Raw genomic sequence first — 19,211 nt, 5'->3', positions numbered from 1 at the left:
AAAGTGTTATAGCGTCATCATAGCCCACAGCAACCTCAAACTCTTCAGCTCAAGCAATCCTCCTGCCTCAGCCTCCTGAATAGCTGGGACTACAGCTACCCGCCATGATGCTCAGCTAGTTTTTTTCTATTTTTAGTAGAGACAGGGTCGCTTTTGCTCAGGCTGGTCTCTAACTCCTGAATTCAAGCAATCAACTCACCTTAGCCTCCCAGAGTGCTAGGATTATAGGCATGAGCCAACTCACCTGGCCTTAAAAATATATATCTAACATATAAGTACAAGATTAAAGAATTGTCTAAAAAATTCAGTGTAACAAGACTATAAATCCAAAATTACTTTATTAAGGATTAGGTTGAAATGTTTGTTAATTATGGCTCCAAAGTTTGTTTTTAAGTCATGTACTAAGTAGACATCCCTCTATAATCCCTTCCTTTTCTTTTTCTTGAGACATAGTCTCCCTCTGTTGTCCATGCTGAGTGCCCTGGCATCAGCCTAGCTTACAGCAACCTCAAATTCCTGTGAATTTGATCACAAATTCACTTGATTCTGTGAATTCAAGTGATCCTCCTGCCTCAGCTGGGACTATAGGCACCCACCACAAAGCCTGGATACTTTTTCTATTTTTATTAGAGACAGGATCCCACACTTTCTCAGGTTGACTTTTTTACTTTTTCTTTTCTTTCTTTCTTTTTTTTTTTTTTGTGACAAGTCTTACTTTATCACCCTGGGTAGAATGCTGTGGCATCATTGTAGCTCATAGCAACCTCAAACTCTTGGGCTCAAGCTATCCCTTTGCCTACGCCTCCCCAGTTGCTGGGACCTACCAGCATGTGCTACCATGCCAGGCTAGTTTTTCTATTTTTAGTAGAAAAACTACTAAAGGGGGTCTCTCTTTTGCTCAGACCCACCACCTCAGCTTCCCAGAGTGCTTGGATTACAAGCATTAGCCACCACTCCCAGCCTCCTCCAGTGAATATTCTAATTTTTACTTTATTAAAGTTAAAATTATGTTTTTAAAATTATGCCTTTAAAGTTATTTTTGAAGTAAAATAAAATACACTGTAGGCAAGTGAAATGGTCAAAAATTTGAAAATAGTACCTATTTAGACTTGATGTATTTGTTTAGGCTAGGTAAGCACTTATACACAAGTCTCATTAACTTTGGGGAGGACTGTTAATTTTTGAATAAAATCGAGACTTTCTTAACCTCTTACATTAAATTTTGTGTGGAAAATTAGTGTGTCTCAGGCAGGGTCTCTTAATCTTTCTTTGTATTCTATGGACCACTTTGGCAACCTGGTGAAGCCCCTTCTCAGGATAATGTTTGCTAATGACTAAAACCAAAAAACATAGAGATTATAAGTGGGAAAGTACAAATTAGCTTGGACTTTAAAAATCTGCCCTGCCTTTAAGGGTCTGTGGGTCCTTAAGATTTAAAAGCCAGGGACTAGAGGAAAGTACCCAGTGGAATGAGGGACCAGGCAATAATATCCTGGAGTGTGGAGTCGTAGACAGGAGGAATGGGGTTCACTCCTTGTAGCACAGAGGGTAGAACCAGACCACAGGGAAAGGGGGTTAGTGAGAGGCTGAGTTAACAGGAAACATTTCTCACCTTGAGAGGTCCCTGCACAAAGATGGAAAAGACTGCAGAGCCCAAAGGTGAGGTCCCTATCACTGACTAAGTACAACTTCAACTTGATTTTATAGCTCTAGTTCTGAGGTGGATGGGAAGTTTCACCGTGTATGGTTCCATTATTTGTAAAAGTTCTAATGTTACTTTTTTGAGAGTCATGCTCAAGTGCCAGCCTACAGAGAATCCTACAGATAACCTTCCAATCAAATTAACTACATTTTAGCTTTCAGGGGTAAGATTCTTCTCCCTCTCATCCTGAGGTTTTTAGAGAATCCAGATTAGCCTTAGTGATTTGGGGTTTTTTTTACACCAAACATCTCTAACTTTTTTTTTTAATTGTTTGGGATTGAGAGTACAAAGAATTAGGTTACACTGATTGCATTTGTTAGATAAAGTCCCTCTTATAACTGTGTCCCACCCGCAAGAGGTGTGTCATACACCATGACTCCCTATCACCCTCCTCCTCCCCTCTACCCACTGCTCATTCCCCTCCCCTCCCCTCCTTGTATTAGCTCATCTGCTACCTTCATATTAGAACAGAGCACATTGGATTCTTGCTTCTCCATTCTTGTGATGCTTTACTAAGAAAAATGCAGTCCACTTCCATTCAGGTTAATACAAAAGATTTAAAGTCTCCATCTTTTTTAGTGGCTGAATAGTACTCCATGTTATACATATACCACAACTTGTTAATCCATTCCTGGGTTGGTGGGCATTTAGGCTGTTTCCATATTTTGGCAATCATAAATTAAGCTGCAATAAATAGTCTAGTGCAAATGTCCTTATGATAAAAGTGTTTATTTTTCTTCTGGGTAGACACCTAGTAATAGGATTGCAGGATCAATTTGGAGGTCTAATTTGAGTTCTTTGAGGATTTCCAAAAAGGTTGTATTAGTTTGCAGTCTCACCAGTAGTGTCAAAGTGTTCCCTTCTCACCACATCCACGCCAACATCTGCAGCTTTGAGAGTTTAGATGTGAGCCATTCTCACTGGGGTTAAGTAATATCTCAAGGTAATTTTGATTTGCATTTCTCTGATGATTCAGGATGATGAGCATTTTTCATGTTTTTTAGCCATTTGTCTGTCTTCTTTGGAGAAGGTCCTATTCATCTCTCTTGCCCAGTGATATATGATTGTTGTGTAGCCTTGGTGATTTTGAATTGGGTGAGAGTATGTGGGAGAGAACCGGGAATGTAGTCACCTAAATGCTTAGAGGAATGGATGTTAAGATACGGACAAAGGCTGATAACTAGAATCTATAGAGAAGTCAAATTAATCAACATGAACAAATGACCCCATTTATAAGTGGGCAAGAGACCTGAACAGAAACTTTTCTGAAGATTGCAGATGAATGGCCAAAAAACACATGAAAAATGCTCATCATCTCTATTCATTGGAGAAGTACAAATCAACACCACTCTGCAATATCACCTAAGTCCAGTAAGATTGACCCACATCACAAATTCCCAAATCTGCAGACGTTGGCCTGGATATGGGGAGAAGGGAACACTTTTACACTGCAGGTGGGATTGAAAACTAATACAACCTTTATGGAAAGAAGTGTGGAGAAGTCTTAAAGAACTAAAAGTCAACCTTTCCTTTGATTCCACTATCCCATTACTAGTTATTTACCCAGACAAAAATCATTTTATAAGAAGGACATTTGCCCCAGAATGTTTATTGCAGCTCAATTCACAACTGCCAAGACATGGAAGCATCCCAAATGCCCATCAAACCATGAATGGATTAACAAACTATGGCATATGTATACCATGTAGTAATTACTATTCAGCAATAAGAAAAGAGGGATCTTACATCTTTTGTGTTTACCTGGATGGAGGTGAAATACATTCTTTTTAGTTAAGTATCTTAAGAATGGGGAAAAACATATCTAATGTACTCAATACTAATATGAAGCTACTATATAATCACCTACACACTCACACAAAAGATAAAACACAAATACAGTCTAGCAAGGGGGAGAGGAGAAGAGATTGAGGGGAGGAGGGGAGAGGCAAGAAGGCTATTGGTGGGATCTCACCTAAGGAGCACGATGTGAGGCTGTTCAGCACCCTAGGTGAAGGGCTCAACTACAACTTGAACTTTACCTTAGAATTGAAAACAATGTAACCTAAACATCTGTGCCCTCATTAATTTGAAATTTAAAAACATGCTGCTCCGCCTCAACGTCCCCAGAAGTCCCCAACTTGGCACAGCTACAGGTACCTGATTCCCAATTGTCATCAGAAGGCTGGAGGGCTCAAGGAGCCAGCAACTCACCCCACCCCACCCCAAGCCCTGAGATACACACACACATACACAGCACGCCTGTGAACTGTGGCGATCACCCCCGGCCATAGAAGCCACCTTGCTTGGTCCAGCACACTCACAAATTGGGGTGATCAGCCCTGGCTACAGAAGCCATCTGGCTTGGTCCATTACACTCAAAAGTATCAGGGTGGCTCTATCACATGTTGTGGGTGAAGGAGCCCATGAAGCCCCAGTCTAAGGTTGCTCTCATAAATCAAGTGACAGAATGCGGTAAAGATTTTAATGTACTATCTATAGACATAAGTCAGTATTTACGTCTAACAGCAAGCATGACAGGGATTGATTGGCTCATCAAAAGCAGGGCACTTGATCCCATCATTTTCCGGACGTGGGTGAAGGGTGAAAGACAAGGAGGCAGTGTGGAATCCTCTTCCCCACTGAAGCGAGCGGGCGTGGGCTTCATCAGCACGTGGGTAGCAGCAGACTGTGTTATCAGTGCGACCATTTCCCCAAGATTGTCCCTTGTCCTCTCTCTGTACCCACCACCCACAGGTGAAGATTACCATTCACTCAATGCGTGCCGGCGCCTAGTCGGGGACCTGAGTGATGCGGTGGGAGTTTGGTACTGAGAACCCAGACCCAGACTTCTCCTTCCGGCGGTTCTTGCTGGGGGAGGTACCTTGAACCCGCGACGAGAGGCATTAGGTGGCCAGGGCTTGGACGGAATTCCCCGGGGAGCAAGACCAAAGCGCCCCTCGGGCCTGCAGCGTTAGGACGCCGCCACTCGGCAGGGCGCGGGGAGGAGCGGACGCCGGGGCGCCGGGGCGCCGGAGGCGTCAGCGCCGGGCCCTGCCCTCGCCGCCCACTCTGCGGCCCGGCGCCGGGCAGGGCGGTCCGGGGCCGGCGGCGGCTCCGCGCATGCTCGGCCTTCCGCGGGCGCCGGAAGCACCGGGAGCCGCCTTATGGCGCAGTCGGGAGACACCGGCCCTGAGTCCGAGGGGCGGCGGGGCGCGGGCGCGGACCCGAGACGAAGGTCCTGGCGCTGGGCTCTGACGCTGTTCTGGTTGGCGGCGGCGGGTCCAGGCTGGCCCCGAGCCTCGGGCGGCGCCCCCCGACACCACTGGCCGGTGCCCTACAAGTGAGTGGGAGGCTGGCGAGCGCGCATACAGCTGGGGATGGTCGCGGGGACAGGGACCAGGATGGGAGACCCCGCGCCCACGCGCCGCTGTTTGTGTCCCGTACGGCGCGGGGCGGGGCGGGGCGGCGCTCGGCGCTCGCGGCGCAGTTTGGAGCAAAGTCCAAAACTCCGCTCCGGCAACTGGTCGTTAAGCGTAGCCCTGGGACCTTTCTTCCTCTCGGGACACCGGAGCCAGGCTCTGGGCATTCTCCAGTCCTGAAAGGAAACGGGAGTAATGTTATTTTATGGAGTGACTTTTAGATAAGAGTAGCCGATTTCTTGAACAGTTTAGATTAAAACTTTAAATGTCACCTCAATGCACTGTCAGTTATTACTGGCGTAACATTTGGCACAATTTACAGCGTGATCAACTCGCCTGGATTTGGGCGGGACCCAGTTTCGCACTAAAATAATTACAGGTCCAGGGAATCCCCTTTTCATTCAATCCTGGGCAACCCGGGAAGGTTGGTCTGCTGGTTTGTCCACTGTCTTAAACCCGGAGGTAAGACGCTGGTGGTAAATCGAGGACGCAGCCTACAAATCTGTTAAATTGACTCAAACCTTTGACCTGTTAGATACATTCTAGGACCGTCAGGGATGGCAAACATTAAGAAAACTTGATGTTAACATCAGGCAAGGGAAAGCCCAGTGGCTTTTGAAACAACTATTTTGCTTAACAAAATAATGCGTTGGAGGAGGGATACTGTGGCTCACGCCTGTAATCCTAGCACTTTGGGAGGCCAGAGTGGGTGGATTGCCTGAGGTCAGGAGTTGGAGAGCAGCCTGAGCAAAAGCGAGACCCGGCTTTGTGGGCACCTGTAGTCCCAACTATTTGGCAGGCTGAAGCAGGACGATCCCTTGACCCCTAAAGAGTTTGAGGTTGCTGTGAGCTAGGATGCCAGAGCACTCTACCAAAGCCACTGAGTGAGACTCTGTCAATAAATAAATAAATGGATAAAAAGATAAACAGATAAATAAAAAACGAGTTGGGAGGCAGAGTAATTTCTGTGAGGGAGCTAGTTCTGGGGTTGTGACTGCAGTGGATAAAATCTGGCTTCCAGCTGTTATCTTGGGAAAGTTACTCAGTATCTCTGTACCCCTATATCCTAAGTCAAAAAGTAGGATTAGAGGCTGTACATACCTGATAGGTTCGTTGGGAGGGCCAAATCTAGGAGTTTGGCCTAGGAGTGTCAAACCTAGATCTTAGTGCCAGCTCTTGTCAAACCTAGGTTTTAGTGTATTGGAATCTTCTTTACCTACTGGAGACTCTTCAAGTGGGTCGTGTTTGTCTCACAGTGGTTAACATTCTGTTTCCTCTTCTGCCTTAGCCTTCTCTGCAAGTGCATTGAAAACCTTAGGCCAGGGCTCGGCGCCTATAGCTCAACCCGCTAAGGCGCCAGCCATGTACACCTAAGGTAGTGGGTTCAAATCCCCAGCCCGGGCCCTCCAAACAACAATGATGGCTGCAACCAAAAAATAGCCTGGCGTTGTGGCGGGCGCCTGTGGTCCCAGCTACTTGGGAGGCGGAGGCAGGAGACTCGCTTGAGCCCAGGAGTTGGAGGTTGCTGTGAGCTGTAACGCCATGGCACTCTACCCAGGGGGACAGTTTGAGGCTCTGTCTCAAAAAAAAAAAAAGAAAACCTTAGGCCAGGCCTTCATCTCTTTATTTGTCCTCACCACCCCCATCTGTTACACACATGGTAAAAATGAGTTCTTTCTCCTTTATGCCCACAGGACTCTATTTCTTTAGCACCTACCATAATGCCCCTCATTACTTGTTTACTATCTTCTCGGCTCCTAACCTAGGCTCAGTGAGGAGGGGAACAACGTTGTAATTTTTGTTTCCTTCCTAGTATAGTGCCCTATACATAGTAGATCCTCAATAAATAATAGGTTGAATGAATGTTGGTTAATTCTTAAGTAAATATAAACTTACCCTATTAAAAATTATTTTAAAATCTTAATATATGGATTGTTTGGAAAATTAAACACATTGGAAAAATATTCATTTATCTTGTAAACATGTCTAATAGGATCTAGAGCTATAAATATTTTAAGACATTGTCCTTGTCTTCAAAAATTGTTGCAATAGGAGTAACAGGAAAGTTTGCATTTATCAAAGTGCAAGTTAATAATTTGCTATTAAAGATGTCATTAGAAGTTTGTTCACAGGATAACAAATAAAATGTAAGTTTATATTTCTTCACTATCGTCTGAGCTTTGATCGTTTTCACTAAGAATGTTCCTGATAGTGCAATAAAAATATGTGAGAGAACCAACTTCCTATTAGAATCTAAACTGATGTTTTCTTTTTCCTCATTAGACGCTTTTCCTTCCGTCCAGACCCAGATCCTTTTTGTCAGGCTAAGTACACTTTCTGTCCTACTGGCTCACCTATCCCAGTTCTCAAGGGTGATGATGTCATCGAAGTCTTTCGATTACAAACCCCAGTATGGGAATTTAAATACGGAAACCTCCTGGGACACTTGGTAAGGAAGTATCTTGATCTTGTAACTTTGGTTAAATGATTTGGCTATTAGTTGATTTGAGGGAGTAATCACTATTCAAATGCCTAGTTAGTGTTAGATCATGTTTATTGGTGTTCCTATTAGCATATTTAAAATGAGTGGTCAAAAATCTGTTTTCAGATTTTGTGACATTGACAGTAACAAACGTAAATCATTGTAATCCCACTTAATATTACGAATCTGAACCCAACTCCTTTACCAGCTCCTGCAAAGTGAAGAGAAGGGGGCCCAGAGGGGAAGCACCTCTTGGTTACGAGGCCCTGTCACTCGTTCTTTTCCAGGTTAGCTCACACCTCATGAAGGATATGGAGTTCCTTCCTGAGACTGTGGCATGGAGACTTCTTATACTTACTCTAAGCCTAGGGTCCTCAAACTTTTTAAACAGGGGGCCAGTTCACTGTCCCTCAGACCATTGGAGGGCCAGACTGCGGGCCCCTGGACAAGTCGGCTGCTAAGCAGGACAGGCAGCTGCGGTGGGCGGGATAAATGTCCTAGGCCGGCCGCAGTTTGAGGACGCTTGCTCTAAGCTGTAACATGAGCATGTCCATGTAGTCTACGTCCTCCTCTGTGAGATGAGCGGCAGTGGCCAAAGCCAGAGCTGATGGGGGCCTGGAGTTTATGTGGCCACAGAGTGAATGTGAGAACAGCAACACAGAAGAGGAACAGCTAAACATTATTCTATGTGACGCCATGTTTTCTCCCATCAAGTTACCTGGACCTGTGGTTACTTCACAGATGCTTTTACACCTATATTATCTTTACACAGAAAATTATGCATGATGCCATTGGATTCAGAAGCACATTAACTGGCAAGAACTACACGGTGGAGTGGTATGAACTTTTCCAGCTTGGCAATTGCACATTTCCCCATCTTCGACCTGAAATGAATGCCCCTTTCTGGTGTAATCAGGGAGCTGCCTGCTTTTTTGAAGGAATTGATGATATTCACTGGAAGGAAAATGGAACATTAGTTCTAATAGCAACCATATCAGGTAAATTTCAGAAATAAGGCAGTATTTGATGATTGCTTCAAAATCTAAATGAAAGAAATAACAGTATTTCCACTGAGGATACATTAGCTATAATCTATATATCAGCAAAAAAGTATTGGTAATGATAAATTCAGATACTTTTATATTGAAAAATAATAGTTTTTACTACTCATGAGGATTTACTCTGGGCATTGTTCTGAGAACTATACGTGTATCACATTACTTACCATCACACTACCACCCTGAGATAGTTACTGTTATTTTCCACATTTTGTAAATAGAGAAATTGAGGCACAGAGAAGTTAAGCTTACACAGCTAAGTAAGTGGGACTCCCCATCCTGGCAGTCAAGCCCCTGGGGCCATTCTCTTATCCACTCTGGAACATCACCTTCCAAAATGTGTGTAATCTTACACATTTGAGGTCCCTTTGAGCAATTTAAATATTTTATCTGTGAGACTTTCTGTTCTGACGGATATATTGGAAAGCTGCTGCAACAGTTGGCATTTTGCTGCATGTGCTGCCTTGTTGCTCAGTGATGAAGAGAGTCCAGCAGAACATCCATCAGTAACTTGTTATATGACCTTGATCACATTTTACCTCATCGGTCCATTGCCTGGTGTTTAGAATGGGGATGATATAGCATCTGCCACAGCGTTTTGGAGGTGAGGACGTTGCCCACATGACTTATAGAGCACTACCTTATAAATGCTGTTCCTCCCCCAAGTGGAAGTGCCTGACGTGAAAGCACTGTTTGTGACAATAATTACTCAGTGAACCCCAGTCTTGAGAAAATGACTGTGCTTTCTATGTTAGCTCTTTACAAATCATCTTGAGGTGTGTTAACTCACAGTTTGGTGGCGATGATAAGATTCTCTTGGTCCTTTCACAAATAAGGAACTGAGGCTTAGCCAGGTAATGTCACTTACCTACTACTCAAGGTCACAAGAGCAGCAGCATCAGGACTAGAAGGGAAGTCTTTTAAATGTAACCTGGAGATCTTTGACCTGAATACCCCATGCTGTTTTCAGGGTTTTTTTTCCCCTCTTACTTTCTAATTGATGTGTCCCAAACTGTCCTAATAATACAAAAGTCGGTCTCTGGTTTAACAGTGCTCAGTAAAATCAATAGTTGCTCTTTCTTTCATTCCAGGCCAGTTCACATCTCTCTCTCTATTTTCACCTACATCATTATCTGAAAATTCATCCCTCTGACAAATCAATGTAATATGAAAAAGTAATTAATATTTTTTGTAACAGTTTATACCATGCCAGTACTTAAATCTTTTAAATCTGCCTTGTATTAGTCCTGCTCAGTGACCATTCTTCGTGTTACAAAATTGTGCTTTAAAGCATTCTTACCTTTTTAAGTACAACAGTGGCTTTTCAAAGTTGAACTAAGAATAGTATCCCCAGGTCTGAGAACTAGACTTTATATTATTCCACAAGTTTGATTCCATAAAATTGATAAAGGTGGCCACTCTTACTCACTTTACCAAACATGAAATATTTATATTATTGACTAAAGTTGAAGTGACCAAAGAAAGGTTTGCAGACAGTGAAGAAGTGAAATGTCAGGGCCTGGCTCTACTTGGCATTATAAATACCCGGATGAGGGTTATAACATTCAGTGTACGGTGTTATCTAAACATCTGGAAAGATTTTTCTGGTCTGGTACAAGGTAGGGGAGAGAGGTAGGCATCCTAGACTGTGTGTCATCCATGAACTCAGCCGGAAACATGGCCAGTTCAGCTGATTCATTGGAGGTGTGTGACAATGGGGATGCTGTCATCTCAGATGCTGCAAGCACAGAAAGGAAAGGGAAATAGCAGATCTTGAAGGGGAAGGGTGTGGTGCTGATTCCTGTAACAAGAGTAAAGCAGCCTCTGGAGAGCTGCCACTCAAGAGCCATTCTCTTAGGTATCCATTCTTTGCAACAGAAAAACTCCACATTCCATCCACCTGTTTCTCTTACACCTTTTTTGCATATTCACCTTTTCCTCTTCTACGGTTCTTTCCTTGCTTTCCTTTTGGCATTTGCCTCTGAATCCAGGATGCAGTGAGTAGGACAGGTTCAGTGTGGAGTAGGTGTTTCATTTGTCTGGTTGCCTTTTGGCTATGGCTTAAATGATTATACAGTTAGTACCTAAGGGCTTCTCTTTCTAATTCAGAAATACCTCGTGCCTTGAAGAATGGTATAAAAATTAGCTGAGTTTGGATTCCTGTTGTGAAATGCTGGTTTGGAAATTCAGAACTCTTGTTTACTGTGTGCATCATAGTCTTAATCAAGTTAGAACATTTTACCTAAAATGTAATAACATGATAGCTTTGATATTCACAACAGGTGTTTTTTTTTTTTTTTAACCTTTTAAACTAGGAAACATGTTCAACGAAATGGCAAAGTGGATAAAACAGGATAATGAAACAGGGATTTATTATGAGACATGGACTGTCCAAGCTAGCCCAGAAAAGGGGGCGGAGACATGGTTTGAATCTTATGACTGTTCCAAATTTGTGTTAAGGACATACAAAAAGTTGGCTGAACTTGGAGCAGAGTTCAAGAAGATTGAAACCAACTATACAAGAATATTTCTTTACAGTGGAGAACCTACTTATCTGGGAAATGAAACATCTGTTTTTGGACCAGCGGGAAATAAGACTCTTGCTTTAGCCATAAAAAAATTTTATTACCCCTTCAAACCACATTTGTCAACTAAAGAATTCCTATTGAGTCTGCTACAAATTTTTGACACTGTGATTATACACAGACAATTCTATTTGTTTTATAATTTTGAATATTGGTTTTTACCTATGAAATTCCCTTTCATTAAAATAACATATGAAGAAATCCCTTTACCTACCAGAAACAGAACATTGCCTGGCTTATAAAACCTTAGAACCACCAGCACCTCAGTTTTTCAGAGGGTGACTTTACATTTGTGGATTTCTTAGCCTTTCTTCCTTGGGGCAGAAAGATAAAATTCACATCAGTAGAATTGCCATATATTAACATTTTAGCACTTTTCTCTCGGAAAGAAGCTGAAACTCTTATTATTTTTGGCCAAAGCAAGCATGTTAGGTGATCTTGATTTTAATTTCCAAGCCTTTATTAATGTGGAGAATTAATGATTCTCATGAGATATGTAGGACTTTTACACTCAGTATTTTAGCTGTGAATGTGGTGTGCCCAAGATTTTAAAAATACCCTTGTGGTATTTTCATGGTGGGAGCTATTTTTCCTGGTCTGTTATTTATACTTTTCCATTTCAGTTCTTTCTACTAATTTAGCCTAGCTTTACAGCTTTTATAACTTTTGGAACCAAGTTTAGTAGTCTGGTTGCATTCCATTCACCTAACTTTAATAATTTGTTTGGACACCACAACTAGAATGGTTGTTCTTCCAGATGTGATAGTTAACACAAATTTCTGGTTAGCATTTTGGATCTAGGCGGTAATTGGCTTTTGTTTTTTAAGCAATTTAACATCTCTAAACCTTAATTTCCTCATCTGTAAAATGATTCATCTATTAGGATTGTAAAGATTGCAGTCATGTGTGTTTGGCATAGTAAGGTCACAATGACCTTAATCAAAGAACAGTTTATCCTTGATCTTGCCTAATACTGTAATAGTTTACAGGCCAACCTGTCCTGGGCTTGTAATCACCTGAGCAGATAATACAGTGCTTCAGAGATTCTTCAGGTTTGGGGGGCATAGAAGTATCATTGCACACGTGTCTGGGTTACCAGGCACCTTGTGACTCCTCCACGGCTTCCTGTAGTTCTTCCTCCCACTAAAGCTCCCAGTGCTGTGGAAGAGGGTGCACTTGCCAGAGAGAAGACTGGCTGTGGTCAAGATCTTCAAGTAGCTATGCTTCCATTCGGGCCAGGAAAAGTTTTCAAGGTCTCTTAAGTATTTGATAATCAACTGAAAGAGTATCTTTCTATGTATTCATGGAAAAAACACCAGTCAATAAGATGATGAAACAGAGATCAGCAAAAACAATCCACATGTTGTCCTCAGAACAGTTACGTGTCAACTAAACTTGACTGGTCTGTGAAGAGATAAGTACAAGAAAAATACAGAAAGTTTTAAAGCAATTTGTTGTGGAGTACTTTTGTTTCAGTTGAGTCTTATTAAAAAAAAAGTTTTATATTTCTTTGGTCTATGTCATTTGTCTAGGAATTTATTTTTACTGTAGTTTTCAAAACTGTAGGCCCTACCCAAACTGAAAACAAGCTAGTCACCAGATAGCTTGAGCAATACACTACACCATTCCACCTACTATACAGTTAGTCCTCCTCAAATACGTAAAGAAAACTTTTATTGCTTCTTGTTTAGCCTTTCTACTCACGTTAATAGTGCCTAAACATTCCCAGTCAACATTGTCTCTTTGAACTGCTATAGGCAGTTGCTGAGTTACGAACAGCTGACAGATGTACAACTCTTCCCTTACAAACGGAGGCTATTACAGGTAATAGGTAAATGTGCTGTTTGAACATACATACAAATTGAACTTGAGAACAAACCTACAGAACCTCTTTTGTACAGGAACTTTCGGGTAATTGTCTTCAGAATATTGTCATAAGAAAACACGAGTCTTTGCGTTATCACCATCTAGTGGCTAAAATTGGGCAACACCAACTTGTACCTGATACAGAAAAATTGCTCGGGGAACAGTATTTTGGATTTCTAGAATTGCACTGGAGAAATGAAAATTCTTGTACCAAATTTGTGTCAACACAAACCATAGCACTTGGTTCCATAGCAAAAAAAAAATGAGGACATTTGTACATGGAACTTGACTTTTAAAAGCAAGATTATAATAGTTATCTTAAAGCATTCGAGATTTTTTATTAATCCTAAGAATAGATGGAGGGTGTGTTAAGTACCACTGACTCAGGTGATTGTAACAGCATAGAATTCACATAAGTACTTAAGAAATTATGAAACCTGTGAACTGTACTTATGAAATAGAGCTTTCAGGTATGGATGATTCAAGAATATGCTTTCAAAATATTATCTGGGAAACCAAATCCTGGCCAGGCAGTAGTTCACCAAATTTTGCTGCCCTTTGTGTATAATTAAGTTATACCTAAATGTGGTTTCTATTAATATTTTGCTGTTAAGTTATAAATATATAAAATTTCCTCTAAGAAACCATTTTATTGATGTTTGATTATATTAGGGGTTTAAAATAAATGATATATTCTTATTAATCTGGCTCAGTATTAGGTAAGTATATCCACAAAGGATTTTTGCAGATAAACAGTCAAAAGGTAAAAGCAACTACTCAACTTTTTGGAAACCTTAATATTGGCTTTTTAAAAATAGAAAAAAAAATCAAGTCTTAGGTGGAAGTCTTAATCCAATTTTGTAGTCTGCACTAGTGGCACTTAATGAATTATCTGGGACTGCAGTTCCTTGAAGATGACTTTTTAAAATTGTTGGCATGTTACACAAGAGTGAGGTTCCAAAGCCACACATACTTGCCCCTGCTCTCAAAGGCAAATGGGCTGTCCAAAGTTTGTTCTCAGCAGCTTCCTCAGATTTTACTTATTCCTTTGTTGTCCAAGTAGTTTCCTGCTCTTCAAACCTTCCTTTCTAGATTTTTCTGTGAAAAATCAGTATATTAATTATCCTTTTATTGGACTATTTAGTCTAAGGATAAGCTATTCATTGACTTTGAGTGAAAGGCTTTGTGTCTTTTTAAAGTAAAGTTGGGTGGCAGCAAGCTGGTGGAATTTTCCTATTTGGTAACATTAAAAGCAGACCCACAGATAAGCTGGGGTTGCAATCTGTACAGAGATTATTTATTCCCATCTATGTGTATGGTGAGATTTATGGCCTCTAAAAGGACCCAGTTTAGTCCGGAACCCTCTTCATACCAATCCCTTCCTTATAGCCTAAGCTTTTCCATCAATACAAAAAAGTTCATAGAATGCTATAAATTCACTTACTCTTCAATTGTGTCTATTTTTCTTCCAATGTTAATAGCCCAGATTTCTAAGGCAAACTGATGTTATTTTCTGAAATAAGACACAAGATGAAAATAATTTCAATAGTTTAAACACTATTGTGATTTATATAAAGGCATTTCTCTCTAAAAAGGACAGCTGGGCTTAAGAACCCTTTCAAGTTAGAATTCTATGATGAGGTATATGTTTTATAAGTTCTCATTTTGAAGGCAGAAATAACCCATTCCTTTTTAACTTAACAATTTTTTGTATGCAATCTTAGAAATAAATTTGTTTCATGAAATATTTTTAATTTCCTGTTTCTTTAGACACAGAGCTTATTTCAAGAATTAGGCTCGGCGCCTGTGGCTCAAGTGGCTAAGGCGTCAGCCACATACACCTAAGGTGGCGGGTTCGAATCCAGCCCGGGCCCGCCAAACAACAACAATGGCTGCAACCAAAAAATAGCCGGGCGTTTAGGCGGGTGCCTGTGGTCCCAGCTACTTGGGGAGCTGAGGCAGTAGGCTTACTTGAGCCCAGGTGTTGGAGGTTGCTATGAGCTGCGATGCCACAGCACTCTACCTAGGGGGATAGCTTGAGGCTCTGTCTCAAAAAAAAAAAAAGAATTAGATTCATGTACCTAACCTTGTTATTTTCAAAAAAGCTAGCCTACCATTAATATGGCTTAATTATTAAATATTGTATCCATCTAATGTGAATTTGAAACTAAATCCATATTAAACTTAATTAGCTTTAAAATCAAATAAGTATATATATTTGGGTAGTTTTAAAGAAATATAACATACAACAGCATTAGTTAACTATTTTTATTTTCAAATTGATAAAAGCATTTAACATATACTTTACAGTATAAACAAATTAAGTGCTATACATTTGCTTATAAAGTGACTTAAAAGTATTTCAAGCATTATATAATTCAATTTGTACAAAAAGTAAAATTTCAAATAAAGCTTTGGTTAGTAGAACTGATTATGTACTGTCAAATCCATTTTCCACAGTTGTTCAAGAAAAAAAAATCCCATTCAGTAGCCAGGTAATTCTCATACAATCAAAGCTTTTTTTCTATTTACAAAGGGGAAATATTACACTAATTGCTTTTAATTTTCAGGTCTAGATTGGCCTTTCTTCTAATATGTGGCTGCAGGGTAAAATACCATCACTTTTGAAAAACATAAATTATGTAGAAAATCATTTTTTACTTTATTCTTAGGAAGGTCATCTGTTTTAAAAATAGATTAGATCTGTAAGACTGTTAGCTTCCATAACTACTGAGATACTTTTTAAAAGTCATACTACCAAAGAGAGCCATTCAAACACTGATATATTCCACTGGGGGTAAATCACTTCTAATTTCCTGTATGAGGATATTATCTACTAGCACTAGTGCCCCAAATCAGAGTTTATATAATATCTAAAAAAACTAAATATAGCCCAAAACTTAACATTTTTACAGACTCAACAATATATGGATTACTTTTATTCATGTGAAAGTAATATAAAATGCTACCTAACTTAAATATATCAGTTTAACCAAATTATCACAAAACTGTAGACATTTTACTATTAAAATTTTCCAGTTTACTGAGCAATATTTACTCAAAAAATGATTATGAACTTAAATATTTTCCTCTTTTAAATTTACTGTTTATGCTCAACTGTACAGTGGTGCTCCTTGTATGGTTTCTTAAAATTCTACTTACATAACAATATAAAATTCTGAAATGGAAAATGAGCCATCACTAAAATTTACCGGAGACTAATATTCATTCATGGAAACATAACATTTTCGAGCTCTATAATTGTTTCAATTTGGCTTTTTTATATAGAAAAGCTTTTCATTTTGATTACCGTTTAATACTTCAAAACTAGTTTAAACAAAGATAAACAAAACCAAGGAGAACTATTAAAGCATTCCTTACTTTACGTACAATGCCTCAAGTATCACATACATAGTAACGTATCACAAAAAAGAATTTATATGGTTTAGCAGATTACAGAGCAAACCTAAACATTTATACAAAGCTAAACACTACCTCCCTTCTATTCCATTTATTGTCTTTTAATTTGATCTTGGCTCTGTGTTACCCTTCTTAACTCCTGTGTGATATTTTATCAGTTAGTTCTAAGTATTCCAATTACTTACAAGTATATACCTCTTTTTCTTTAAACTGCTATGTATCATTTGAGAACGTTCATCCGATCTTTTTCATTAGATATGATACACTCTACATTTTTCTCCTGAAATGCTCACTTTCCTGAGCTATATTAAACACCTTATAACAGGTGTATGTATAACTGAAGACCCTAAAATGTCAAGTTTACATTTTAAAAAATGCATAGAGAACATTTCAGAAAACCTATTCGTACTTATTTCTTGGATATTATAATATAGAGGTTTTGTTTCCTTCAAACTATCAACTACTTAATCTTTATAACTGGTTATTACTTTCACATTTGAACTACATTTTAAAAAAATTTCAGAGATTTGATTGCTATTAGGCTAAAGAAACAAATGGAGTTTTCTAATCAAAAATTACTCGTGGGTCTTCCAGTAAACAACTCTTATATACTTGCAGAAAGTATCAAACTTCTGTGCCACAAAATAGTAGAATTATGTAAGAACTATAGCAAGTAAATTTTTCTTATAATACATTTGCTTGAAGTGAAGGGCAATTCATCATGCCCTTCATCATGCAGTCTTTACCAGGTGGGCATCATGTCTGGAAACCACACCCTACCAAGGTGCTTAGACACTTCCCAGTGAATCTGCTCCAAACTATACTTTTGGTCAGGAATTAATACTTCTTCCATAATGGATAACTGAGACAGGCGGCCTCCGCACATCTTCACAAACTCAACAAAGGCACTACATGAGACTTCACATTCCCCTAGTCCAATAGCTGACAAATTTTTGCATCGTTCTGCAATGCGAATTAACTCTTCGTCAAGGGGCCGTAATCCATTAGCACACACTACTAGTTCAACTAGTCTAGGGCATGTCATTCCAACACGGCCAAGTACATCTTTGCTTACTGATCTCCCAAAGTAAAGATGGGTAGCAGGTATTTCATAACGAAAAAATGGGTCAAATTCCTCTTCATATAAAAAAAAATACATCACTAAATTCACTTTGGGTGAATGTCTGATGAAAGCATCCCAGCTGCTCTTCTGAATAGTATGGAAGTGTGTCTGTCCAGGATTCTCACTCACTATATCAATGCGCAAATGTTCTAATCGAACATGTTTTTCAGAAGACAAAGCAAGTAGTAATTCATCGCTTAGTAAATGGTAGTTCAGGGCTAGTTCTCGTAAACCATGACACTGATCAGCCACACAAAGGATACCTTGAAAGAAAGAAAAAAAAAAACCTAATTATTTGCAAATTTTTGTACAAATTTATCTGCTCCAAAATTCAAGTACACAATGCTGTTTTATGGCACACTTATGTGTAAAAATAAAAAAGTTCACATCCCACAAAACTTTGCCATTATTTTCCTTCCCACAGAACTATACAATTTAACGTTTATTTACACAGTTAAATTAGTAGGAAAGTCACTCTTTAAATTATCGATTTTTTTCTATAAGAAAATGGACCCAATTCTAAATCTAATACCTCAAAAAGAAATAAAGCCCATTTATCAACTCCCCAAATTATACATTATTAACTAAATCTGTCATTTTAGAAATACACTATTACTAAGTAAGGTTTATCCCAGTTATGTGCAGTGCCATAATTTTTTTAAAAATTACTAATATTAAACATACAGGTTAAGCAAGAAAAATTACATGATCACTATAACAGAGACTGAGGACATTTTCTGAAATTCAAAACCTAATCCTAGAAATAGGATAAGACATAATCATATAAAACCATGATTTCTGTAACTAAATAAAACATTTACAAAATCAAGATTTCCATCAAATGATCAGAGTAGAGTCTAACTGCTAATAGTATATAAGCAGCTTATCAAATTTCTAAGAAAACATACCAAGATATCTATCATTAGATAAATGAATCAAAGATAACCATCAAATTCACATTAATGGAAATATGCATACATTATGACTTCGGGAGCTCTAACACACCCAGAAAATTCCTTATGTAGTTCCCTATACTTAACGGCACCATGCCCTAAGTAAAACTATCGCCCTAGTAAAGATGACTTTACCAAAGGTCAAGATTTGATCTCAGAAGTAGCCTTCCTTAAAGAATTCTGCCCCAAAGAGGCACCTATATACTACCTCATAAATAACTCACTCAAATCCATTTCTTTCTTATGTTTAGAAACAGGGATAGGAACAAAACATACATCAAATTTTCATTTACCATTTATTGTGTAAGTATGATATGCCAGGTACTAGATACGTTATCTTGCAAATATGCAAAAAAAAATCTGGAAAACTAGGTATTATTTTATCTTTTGAAGTAGAGGCAAGCTAGCTAAAGACAGTGACATTGTTTGCTATAATACAAACACAGGCTAAGTGACTCTTAAGTTCATGCACTTAATTACTGCTTAAATGAAAAGACAGAGATCGGGCGGCGCCTGTGGCTCAAAGGAGTAGGGCGCTGGTCCCATATGCCGGAGGTGGTGGGTTCAAACCCAGCCCCGGCCAAAAACTGCAAAATAAATAAA

The 19,211-nt window shown here is 39.5% G+C and overlaps 2 protein-coding genes across 2 annotated transcripts in view; one reads left to right on the top strand and one right to left on the bottom strand.

Annotated features, from left to right (window-relative positions):
* Window positions 1–4,700: 4,700 nt before the first annotated feature.
* On the top strand, window positions 4,701–12,727 carry CLN5 (CLN5, intracellular trafficking protein). The gene is made up of 4 exons (XM_012805115.2): window positions 4,701–5,042; window positions 7,405–7,570; window positions 8,376–8,601; window positions 10,977–12,727. The coding sequence occupies exons 1-4, from the start codon at window positions 4,867–4,869 to the stop codon at window positions 11,486–11,488; spliced, it is 1,080 nt and encodes a 359-aa protein (XP_012660569.1). The 5' UTR covers window positions 4,701–4,866; the 3' UTR covers window positions 11,489–12,727.
* A 2,629-nt stretch (window positions 12,728–15,356) lies between these two features.
* The window catches only part of FBXL3 (F-box and leucine rich repeat protein 3), a 19,773-nt gene continuing 15,918 nt past the window's right edge, over window positions 15,357–19,211 (bottom strand). Inside the window, exon 5 of the mRNA XM_003789736.2 lies at window positions 15,357–17,918. Coding sequence (XP_003789784.2) covers window positions 17,275–17,918 — 644 coding nt within the window. The 3' untranslated portion in view covers window positions 15,357–17,274. The remainder of the gene's footprint in view (window positions 17,919–19,211) is intronic.

The sequence above is a fragment of the Otolemur garnettii genome, unplaced genomic scaffold (genome assembly GCF_000181295.1).
Source record: "Otolemur garnettii isolate 467f Iridium unplaced genomic scaffold, OtoGar3 scaffold00036, whole genome shotgun sequence".
Classification (NCBI taxonomy): domain Eukaryota; kingdom Metazoa; phylum Chordata; class Mammalia; order Primates; family Galagidae; genus Otolemur; species Otolemur garnettii.
The sequence above is the reverse complement of the archived record's forward strand: the minus strand, read 5'-3'. Positions and strand labels throughout refer to the sequence as shown.

Coding starts and splice junctions, on each gene's coding strand:
- CLN5 (XM_012805115.2), top strand. CDS start 4,867: ATGGCGCAGTCGGGAGACACCGGCCCTGAGTCCGAGGGGCGGCGGGGC. Junction 5,043..7,404: donor CACTGGCCGGTGCCCTACAA/GTGAGTGGGAGG, acceptor TTTCCTCATTAG/ACGCTTTTCCTTCCGTCCAG. Junction 7,571..8,375: donor GAAACCTCCTGGGACACTTG/GTAAGGAAGTAT, acceptor ATCTTTACACAG/AAAATTATGCATGATGCCAT.